General features: G+C 36.3%; 2 protein-coding genes and 1 long non-coding RNA gene across 3 annotated transcripts; 2 read left to right on the top strand and 1 right to left on the bottom strand.

Moving 5' to 3' along the window:
* Positions 1 to 1,109: 1,109 nt before the first annotated feature.
* Positions 1,110 to 4,966, bottom strand: LOC119896538. The gene is made up of 3 exons (XR_005443239.1): positions 4,856 to 4,966; positions 1,623 to 1,727; positions 1,110 to 1,260 (listed from the first exon to the last, which is right to left on the bottom strand). It is a non-coding gene; the product is annotated as an uncharacterized LOC119896538 (long non-coding RNA).
* A 4,262-nt stretch (positions 4,967 to 9,228) lies between these two features.
* On the top strand, positions 9,229 to 10,787 carry LOC119896525 (myosin heavy chain, fast skeletal muscle-like). The gene is made up of 4 exons (XM_038709990.1): positions 9,229 to 9,541; positions 9,978 to 10,096; positions 10,176 to 10,325; positions 10,405 to 10,787. Exons 1-4 carry the CDS (start codon positions 9,349 to 9,351, stop codon positions 10,627 to 10,629), a joined length of 687 nt encoding a protein of 228 aa, XP_038565918.1. The 5' UTR covers positions 9,229 to 9,348; the 3' UTR covers positions 10,630 to 10,787.
* On the top strand, positions 10,654 to 11,007 carry LOC119896532 (myosin heavy chain, fast skeletal muscle-like). The gene has a single exon (XM_038710001.1). The coding sequence runs from the start codon at positions 10,669 to 10,671 to the stop codon at positions 10,990 to 10,992; it is 324 nt and encodes a 107-aa protein (XP_038565929.1). The 5' UTR covers positions 10,654 to 10,668; the 3' UTR covers positions 10,993 to 11,007.
* The last annotated feature ends 154 nt before the right edge of the window (positions 11,008 to 11,161 follow it).

Genomic DNA, 11,161 nt, shown 5'->3' with positions numbered 1-11,161 from the left:
AGCTTTGCGTAGCCCTTGACAGATCCAAGAGGAAGCTGCTTGAGGGAGATCTGAAACTGGCCCAGGAATCCATAATGGATCTGGAGAATGAAGCAATCTGAGGAGAAAATCAATGAGTAATTTTATGGATTTATTTTTAATGCTTACATTTTACTATTTCTGTAAGAGCACCATAATAATTCCAGAAAAGTAAAACAGCATAACTTGTTTTGTTTTCCTCTTCCAGTAAGGAGTGAGATGAGTCAGGTCTTTAGGAAGACTGAGTATGAACAGTGCTCGGCTTCAGAAGATCAAGGAACTCCAGGTAACATATTTGACATGAATAAAATCATTTATAAGTGAATCAAAAACATGTTTGAGTATGTTCAAGTTAATAAGCTTTCTTGATAATACTCTCATCAAATGTAGACTTGTATTGAGGAGATGGAGAAGAGATTGAGGCTAACAGTGCTAATGTAGAGAAGCAGAGGGCTGACCTCTCCAGGGAGCTTGAGGAGATCAGTGAGAGGCATAAGGAAACCGGTGGAGTAAAAGCTGCTTAGATTGAGGCTGAGTTCCAGAAGCTGTATCATGATCCTGGAGTCCATGCTTCTCATGGAGATGCATATAGATCAGGAAACCTTAAATATGTTTTAATACTAATACCATGTCAATACCATGACACAGAAGTGCTACTACTACAAGAAAAATAGAAAAGACATAGAGCATGTCTTGGTCTTCACCACAAGAGGAAACGCTTAACGGCTAGTTAAATGCAGTGCTGTTAAAGCTTTTTTAACTGTGCTGGTTAAATGTACACATTTAAGGCACTTCGGCAAACCCGGAGGTTGCAGCTTGAAAGTATCACAATATACTTGAGCATACTTTCAAAATAAAACAAGACTAATAAGATAAAACTTTCTCCTAATGCAGACTAAACTAATTTGACTAATTACACTGACTAGGACAAGAAACATGTGACCAGATTTCAGGATCTGGTGGACAAGCAGCAGCTCAAAGTCAAGGCTCACATGAGACACAATGAGGAGGTTGTAAGTTAGCTACATTAATATGACAGATTAGTTACAGTTGTAGTCATAATATCGCAATAAACACTGTCTTCTTACTTAAGTCCGTATAACCCTAAACCATTCCCAGGGATAGCTGGCAACACTCACATGTTCAGGCTCAGAAAGGTCCCGCATGAGCTGGAGGAATCTCAGGAACGAACTAGTACAGCTGAGTCCCAGGTCAACAAGCTGAGAACCAAGAGCTGGGACACTGGAAGGGCACATTTCATTCTGTTGGTTGACACAATGACAATATTAGACTTGTACATATTTAAACTAATAGCCAAATGATATAATGCAGGTCACAGGCTAATAATAACATAATTTTATTATTGCCTTTTGAAAATTTAAATGTAATCTGACTAACATTTCTCCAGGCAGCTTGCAAAAGGAGTTAGTTTAAAGCAATATTTGGTAATGAGGTGAGGAGCAGAAATTATGCCCTGAGAGTCAAAAAGAAGAAAGAAGGAGAATTTAATGAGACTGCTGAGACTCAAAAATAACTGAGGAACATCCAAAGACAGCTCAAGTTGAGTTTAATGATAATTTAGTTAAAAAACAAATAAAAATCACCTTGATGATGCTGTCAGAGGTCAGCAAGACATTAAGGAGATGGCTGCCCTGGTGAAGTGCAGAAATGAGCAGATGCTGGATGATATTGAGGAGCTGAGAGATGGTCTGGAGCAGTCAGAGAGACAACGCAATGTGGTACAAATGTTAAAAATATTGTTAACAACAACAACAATAATAATAATGATAATTATAATAATAATAATAATAATATACATTAATGACTAGTCCTACTTGTTGCCAACAGGGCACATTTATACACTGGCTTATTTGAAATGAAACCACAGACAACATCTGGTGGACAAACTTAAATAAATACATACATAGTTAAATAAATAAGATTTTCACTACCTGCTATAAGCTTCTCTTTAATAGCCTATCACGATGCACCAAGGCAGCACAGTTTAACTGGAATAACTAGGACAAGGTTTAGTATGAGGGAGAAAAATCTGCAAGGAGTGTTCAGAGGGCATCATAAGGGTTCTTAAAATAAAAAAAGATTTCTGTGAAACATTAAAGTAAAAAGTGTCATTCAGACAATTGAGAAATTTATTTATTTCCAGGATAAAAACCACTTGAGATGTACCATCTCACTTTCGAGGGGGCCCTGACCAAAAACACACAATAATATAAAAATACACAATATATACAGCAAACATCAAACACACAATAGTAAACATTTCAAGAATACAAAAATTTAAAAAATTAAAAAAAAACACATTCACTCATGTACCTTGCACATGCCACAAACTCTAGACACCAACACTAGTAGAGTATAACAGTAAGTAACAATAATTAACAGGAGCAGTCCGTTGTAAGGTGAATGATAAGAGCATTCTTAAATGAACCTAGATACTTCAAACATGTCAAGAAAATTGGTAGATTGTTCCAGTCTCTAGGAGCCTTAACCCTAAATGCTTTTTTTCCCCTTATTTCTAGTGTAGTTTTTGGAACATGAAAAAAAAAATGTTATTGCTTCTAAGATAATAAAAATGATTAGAGTTATACAAAATGAAGTTTGAAACCGTATGTGTGCAACTTAATCATATTCAAGCTAACAATTATTTCTTTTATAATACAGCCTAAAATAGTGAGGTATGGTTGCTTTCCTATTCGTTTATTTGACCTCTATAATATACATCCTAATTTGAAGCATATGGATGTAACTATATATTGTATGCAGTGAGTTACATGATTTTACCACAAGGAATGATTCATTCAGGAAGCACAGGTGTTCTTGGACCTTGGGGCAGATTCTATTTATGTGAATAATGCACACTAACTGGTGGTCCCGATGTGTACCAAGATATTTTTAGGAGTTGACATGGCCTTTCTTGTACTTACTGACAACTGCAGGGGAGTGGCCACCAAGACATTTGATGTAAATATAGTTTCCTTTGTTTAGAATGACAAAGATGGCATCATATGACCATTTAACACAGCTGTATGTATGTCTTTAATGAATGAATGAGTGATTTGGCATACTACAATGAATATTGTCTCATTTTTTCCATAAATTACTAATATATATTAATATAAAATAAACATATACTCATATCTAATATGAAAAAGTGTGTCTCATTTGCCTAGTGTAGTACTAAAATTCAGCATTTATTTGGAGTCTCTGGGTTCCATGACATGGAAGCTATTCGCCATGAAATATTAATAAACATTAAAATAAAATAAAATATGCAAATATGCCTTCATTTCTAATATGAAGAGGTGTGTCTCATTTGCCTTTGTGTAGTACTACAATTTGGCATTGGTTTGGAGTCCCTGAATCACATGACAATGAAGCTATTGGGGAAAAAAGCATTTTCTCCCATAAAATATTAATAAATATTAACATAAAATAAAATGTGCACTCAAATCTAATATGAAGAGGTGTGTCTCATTTGCCCAGTGTACTACTACAATTTGGCATTGTTTTGGTGTCCCTAATCTAAACCTGGTTACTTATATTGCAAACACTGGGTGAACTGAGTAAGAAGCTGTCACTGGATCCTAGGTGAATGTCTGTCGAATATCCAACTTAAAACCAACTTCACCACAGTATAATGGTAGGACTTAACAGTCAGGCAATGACACTTGTGGTTCACTGTTATGGAATGACAATTGGCTTATTATAAGCTCAAAACCATTGCAGGAATCTAACTGCTCTCCTGTGGCTACATGTTTGCTTGAGTGTTCGCTGAGTGTTCAGAGAGTACAAATTGATAGGAGTCCAAATGGCACTCTACATTAATGACTAGTTCTACTTGTTGCCAACAGGGCACATTCATACACTGGCGTATTTGAAATTAAACCACAGACAAAATTTGGTGGACAACATTTAACAGAGTTCTCTTTAATGGCCTAAAACGATGTACCAAGGCAGCACAGTTTAACTGGAATAACTAGGACAAGGTTTAGTATGAGGGAGAAACATCTGCAAGGAGTGTTCAGAGGGCATCATAAGGGTTCTTAAAATAAAAAAAGATTTCTTTGAAACATCAAAGTAAAAGGAAATCCACAGCATTGTTCATTCAAGTTTGAAACAACATGTGAGCAACTTAGACACATTTGATTTAATAATTTCCTTTTATAATAAAGCCTAAAGTAGTGAGGTATGGTTGTTTTCCCATTCGTTTATTTGACCTCTATAATATACATCCTAATTTGAAGCACATGGATGTAACTATATATAGTATGCAGTGGGTTGCATGATTTTACCACAAGGAATCATTCAGGAAGCACAGGTGTTGTTGGACCTTTGGGCAGATTCTATTTATGTGGATACTACACACTAACTGGTTGTCCCTATGTGTACCAAGATATTTTTAGGAGTTGACATGGCCTTTCTTGTGCTTACTGACAACTGCAGGGGAGTGGCCACCAAGTCATTTGATGCAAATACAGTTCTTTTGTTTAGAATTAAAAAGATGGCATCATATGACCATTTAACACAGCTGTATGTATGTCTTTAATGAATGACTGATTTGGCATGCTATAATGACTGTTTACCATTGTTTCATGTCTTAATGTTAACACAGTTGTTAAAGTGTTTTGGTTAGAGCTGCTTCCATTTATGCCAGACATTCTTCCGATCAAAGAGTTACGAGGCAAAAAACACAACAATCAAGATTATTTGTATTTAATGTAAGTTTTGATGACAACATGCTAATTAGCATTGGGTTATCAATGATCTTGTGCAATATATTTTACTGAAGCAATATACAGTAAGCTTTACTGCTCACCTCCTCCAACTTTCTTTTTCCTTCTTGTAATTCGTTATCTCCTCACAAATTATTGCATTTCATGTTAGAAGACTAAATGAAACAAAGAAAGTAGTGAGAGCTTAACCTTTCGTTCTCCTTTGGTTCTCGCAGTGTTACTACCCAGTCATGGAAGGTCTTACGCTCTTTTAAACCCTCGCAGGCTCCTCCTTGCCAGACGTATTTGGCATGTTATATTTAGAGCAAGGACTTCGTGCAGAGGCTCAAGAGTCTACTAGACTCAAGGACATACAAAGGAGTTTAGTTGGTATTATCTGTACTTGTGTCCGTCTTCTCTCCACCTTCATCTATTCACTTGCATCACTGCTTGAAAAATTTATTCATAATGAATTTTCACGGTAATCCTAATCCTTAATTTTACACATGAATACCACATAATGCAAAACAGGTTTAATCTTTTACTCACAACAGCAAGAAAAAAGAATCAAATGGTAATATGTACTCTGAATGTACTCAAATAATGTAGATACTGTAAGTAGAGGCAACCTGGAAGTATCGCAAAATCCTCCTGTTGTGCAAAAAGATGATTTAATGTCTTTAAGCACACCAAAGCTTCCCTCAAACAAGTTGTTTGACCTTTGACCTTACTTGAATAGCTTGTGTGCAACAAATGTTTGCACAATAGCCCGCCTACCTATTGAAGTCCGGGTGACATTCCTCAAGGTCATCTCCTGTTTTGAAGAAACCAGGTTAGGTAAATATAACAGGCAATAACACAACTTCACTCAATAATCCAGATTTTAAAAATAATGCAAGTCATTGTGATAAAGTAGAATTTATTTTCCTTTGTTTATTAAACATTGAAAATTTAAACTTAAACAGGTACTCTTGGATACAGTTTTTATTCATGGTACTATTACAGTTTTGGCATCTGTGACATCTTGTTTATTGGCTCTGGACTTATTTTGGGTCTGATGCCAGCCTAGATGGCAACTGTTCGTCCACTCCGTTCCAAGGCGATGTGCAATCCCATCTCAGCTTTTATGGAATGGCGCTCAGCCTCCATTTTATTTGTGTGTGTGTGGTTGTGCTGCAACTGTATACCAGTGACATTTACATGCTTCTCCAAAACCACAGCATGTGCCTGCCATAACTGCAGTATGATTATTATTACTTACACTGACGATCATTAAGGAAATTACATTTTATTATTACAAGCAGATGACAGATCTGTCTGTTAATGAAAAGCACATCATGTACAAACACTTAAAATCTCAATACTCACAAATGTCAAACTAATTACTTAGTGATATTTGATGACATGTACCTGACTGTGAAATGATAAAATAATACATTACTAGTAATAAATTAATAATACATTTTAGAACGTAAAAAAACCCTGAGTGATAGATCTTAAGATATTGAAGTCTTTTTATATCTTACCCTGAATGGAATGGCTCTGACACTATTTTATGGAATCGTTTACCCTGTTGTATTGGACTACAAAATCTGACATTTGTGAATGTCCTACAGCTGTACACCGGTGACAGTGACATTTGGGTGCTTCTCCAAAACTGGAAAAAAAATCATAATAATAGATCCACACATCCATATTTTACATTGATTAACAGACTCTAATCATTAATGTAATTACAAGTGAGTATTGATTGATTAAGATTGAGTTCCCATCTTATAGAAAAAAAACCCTCATCTTCTGCAATATTTGTATATATTTGAATTAATGTATGTATCATAAGTTTAAAACTTAGGTTCGATTTCAGTACCAAGCAATAATATTTTAATAAAAGTTTAAATTTAACAAAACCAACAAAATCAACCCTGTGCTTTTATAAATTCAGGTATAAACAGTATTGTATGTGTTAATAGCAGTGTAGTGCAATAGCTTGAAAGTCATAAGTTAGAAAACCTATTATATGTTAACAAATATATATAACATAAAATCTAAAAGTCACCATTTATGTAAACAGATTTTTTTAAATACTTTTACTAATACTATGCTTTGTTACCATTCACTTGGTGCACAGGGAAAAAATACCTACTGCAACAAATGTACAGGAGTACAAGGCAATATCCATCAATGTAAATGTCAATGTCACAGGATTAGCGACATGACAAGAATGCATGACCAAACTGAGCAGGGCACACCTACTGAGAAGACAGTCTTCCCTCTATAAAAGGCTGTTTAGGACTCAGTAGATAACTGGTAGGCTTCCAGCTTAGGTAAGTACATCAACTTAAATTGATTTATATTGTGTGAGTAAGTAATTTTTTGATAAAAAATTTGCAACAGTACTTAATAATTTTCTATATATGCATATTTCGACATGGTGTGCTATACACAAATGTGATGGCAGTTAGTAGTTTTAAAAAAATAACGTACTTACTTTAGAGATTAATATATTTCTCTAAACAGACCTGACTGTTTTCCATCTTCTGCTAGGACCAAAAAGGTAAATAATTTATTTGAAGTGATATGCCAACTAAGAGCATGTTAACATCTAATAAAATACTTGAGAAAATTAGTTATGTATGGCTCTTTGTTTCAGTCCCTTAAAGTGCCATCATGAGCACAGACGCCGAGATGGAGGCCTATGGCCCTGCGGCCATATTCCTCCGAAAACCAGAGAAGGAGAGGATTGAGGCTCAGACTGCTCCATTTGATGCTAAAACAGCTTTCTTTGTGGCTGATCCTGATGACATGTATTCCAAGGGTAAACTCATCAAAAGAGAGGGTGGCAAAGCCACAGTTGAGACATTTGCAGGAAAGGCAAGTGAAATCATATCTACAGTGAAACTCAAATAAGCCTAGGAAGGACAGACAATCAAGTTCTTTAAAACATTTAGATATTTGCTTTTTCACTTCACAGAATGTCAGCAAAAGAGAATGACATTAATTTCATTAAACTGCTACATGACACTATATGAGTTAATATTAAATTTAATTTCTCTCTTTTTTAAAATGTTTCTTTATTGTATTTCCTATTAAGACTCTCACTGTTAAAGAGGATGACATCCATCCCATGAACCCTCCCAAGTATGATAAAATTGAAGACATGGCTATGATGACCCATCTCAATGAGCCTGCTGTGCTGTATAACCTCAAAGAGCGTTTTGCATCATGGATGATCTACGTAAGTTTCAGTCTTATAATTTGTATAACTGTGTTCAATGTATAATAGTGCTTGTTTCTGTAAAGCCTGTGCATCAAAGGTGATAATGCCCCTCTCTTTCATGCTACAGACTTACTCTGGCCTGTTCTGTGTGGTTGTGAACCCCTACAAGTGGCTTCCTGTGTACGATGCTCAGGTTGTTGCGGCATATAGAGGCAAGAAGAGAGTTGAGGCTCCACCCCACATCTTCTCCATCTCTGATAACGCCTATCAGTTCATGCTCACTGGTAAAAATCAAAGTTACACATAATTTGAAGGGATGAGACAAAGAAGAATCTCAACTATAGGTTTAACTTGAGTGTGTATGCTTGTATTTCAGATCGTGAGAATCAGTCTATCCTTATCACGTGAGTATAACAAAAGTTGTCAAGACAGTTCTTAGGGGGTTCATGATTATCTTGCTAAAAATATTGTGGTATTATTCCCCTAGTGGAGAATCTGGTGCAGGAAAGACTGTCAACACCAAACGTGTGATCCAGTACTTTGCAACAATTGCAGTGGCTGGAGCTAAGAAAGCAGAGGCTGGCAAAATTCAGGTAAAATTGGTTGTCTGTTAAAAGTCTTTGCCACAGTTAATTGTTGTTGAATAATTTTATGCCACCTCATAATGTCTTTATGTAGGGTTCGTTGGAAGATCAAATCATTGCAGCCAACCCTCTGCTTGAGGCCTATGGTAATGCCAAGACTGTGAGGAATGACAACTCCTCTCGTTTTGTAAGTATTCATATTATGGATCTTTACATAACTTTATGCTTATTTAAGTTTATTATGATATTTAAGTGTCAAACTGACATTTTCTGGTAAATGATTAGGGTAAATTCATCAGAATCCACTTTGGCTCTAGTGGCAAGCTGGCCTCAGCTGATATTGAAACATGTAAGTTCTAGTTATTTTCTTTTCCTGCAGTTGGCAACATTGGCAACATTAGCAGTGTACAAATGTAGTGTCTTGGATTGTTTAATGTGCATTCATAATCAGTTGTTTATATCTAACAAATACTCACAGATCTGCTGGAGAAGTCCCGTGTCACCTTCCAGTTGTCTGCTGAGAGGAGTTACCATATCTTCTATCAGCTGATGACTGGCCACAAGCCTGAGCTCCTGGGTATGTTAAGATACAATAAACAAATAATAAGAAAAAATAAATAGTATGTGCACACTTATGTATTTCCTCTACTTACTTGCAGAGGCCCTTCTAATCACCACCAACCCCTATGACTACCATATGATCAGTCAGGGTGAAATCACTGTCAAAAGCATTAATGATGTGGAGGAGTTCATTGCCACAGATGTAGGTTAATAGTATTTTGTAAAATAACAGCAGATGAATATCAGAATAACTCATTTTCTAAAAGGATTTGCTGTTCATGAATTACAGACTGCAATTGACATTCTGGGCTTCAGTGTTGATGAAAAGATTGCCATTTACAAGCTGACTGGAGCTGTGATGCATCATGGCAACATGAAATTCAAGCAGAAGCAGCGTGAGGAGCAGGCTGAACCTGATGGCACTGAGGGTAATTGTATTAATAGTGTGAATTTACATCAACATATTACATCAACACACATTATGCAGGTATACTATAAATATATACCTCACCTCACAATTTATTAATCACTAAAACTGATCAATTATTTACAATGGCAAGGGAACTGTCTAAATTTCAAACTAAAATATTAAAATAGCATATGACAAACAGACATGAATGAAGAGAAAAAGAGACACAAATTGATGCCATACAGTATATGACAAGTAAACTGTACAGAAGGAGTGAAAAAATGAACTGCAAACAAACATTAAACATACAATGTGACTTACATTTTTAGCATTTTACTTGTTTTCAATGGTGATTTTAATACAGTAACATTTAACATTCTTTCTGCATAGTTTTAATATAATTGTGTTCCTGTGCATTTCTGATGAATTAATGAATACTGTTTGTATTTCATCAGTGGCTGATAAAATCGCTTACCTCCTGGGCCTAAACTCAGCTGATATGCTGAAAGCTCTGTGCTACCCAAGAGTCAAGGTTGGAAATGAGATGGTGACCAAAGGTCAAACTGTGCCACAGGTAATAATATTTTTTTACATATTTGCATTTAATATCAAAATGATATGCTTAGAAATTATCCTAAAATCCTTATTTCTAGGTCAACAATGCTGTCAGTGCTCTGTGTAAGTCGGTATACGAGAAAATGTTCTTGTGGATGGTCGTCCGTATTAATGAGATGCTGGACACAAAGCAGCCAAGACAGTTCTTCATTGGGGTGTTGGATATCGCTGGATTTGAGATCTTTGATGTGAGTAGTTATAAAATATCTGAGTCAGTTGCATCACATCTTGTCAATGATGACAGTGGGACTGATTTCCAAATTACAGTTCAACAGCTTGGAGCAACTCTGTATCAACTTCACCAATGAGAAACTGCAACAGTTCTTCAACCACCACATGTTTGTTCTGGAGCAAGAGGAGTACAAGAAAGAAGGCATTGATTGGGAGTTCATTGACTTTGGTATGGACTTGGCTGCCTGCATTGAGCTTATCGAGAAGGTAAGACAAATCTGTCAGGTAGAACAGAATTCCTGTTTTCTGACAATCTGTTAAATTATTGATTCTAAATATGACAATATTTCCTTTCAGCCAATGGGCATCTTCTCCATCCTCGAAGAGGAGTGCATGTTCCCCAAGGCCTCTGACACAACTTTCAAGAACAAGCTGCATGATCAGCATCTTGGCAAGACCAAGGCCTTTGAGAAGCCAAAGCCAGGAAAGGGCAAGGCTGAGGCTCACTTTGCCCTGGTTCACTATGCTGGTACAGTGGACTACAACATCACTGGCTGGCTGGAGAAGAACAAGGACCCCCTGAATGACTCAGTTGTTCAGCTCTACCAGAAGTCTTCTAACAAACTGTTGGCATTACTGTATGCATCCCATGCTGGAGCTGAGGGTAAGAAGCTAAAGCTGTAACCCCTGAGTGGCAGTTCAGTTATTTGCTTAAAAACAGGAAATAATCCTGAACAATGAAAATAATTGTTAATTATTTACTGCCCGATGTTTTAAAAACAGACAGCGCTGGTGGCGGTGGCAAGAAGGGTGGTGGAAAGAAGAAGGGTGGTTCCTTCCAGACTGTGTCTGC

This window comes from Micropterus salmoides, unplaced genomic scaffold, assembly GCF_014851395.1.
Source record: "Micropterus salmoides isolate LMB-PRFRI ecotype aquatic unplaced genomic scaffold, ASM1485139v1 Ms_hic_scaffold_10, whole genome shotgun sequence".
In the NCBI taxonomy this organism is placed as follows: Eukaryota; Metazoa; Chordata; class Actinopteri; order Centrarchiformes; family Centrarchidae; genus Micropterus; species Micropterus salmoides.
The sequence above is the reverse complement of the archived record's forward strand: the minus strand, read 5'-3'. Positions and strand labels throughout refer to the sequence as shown.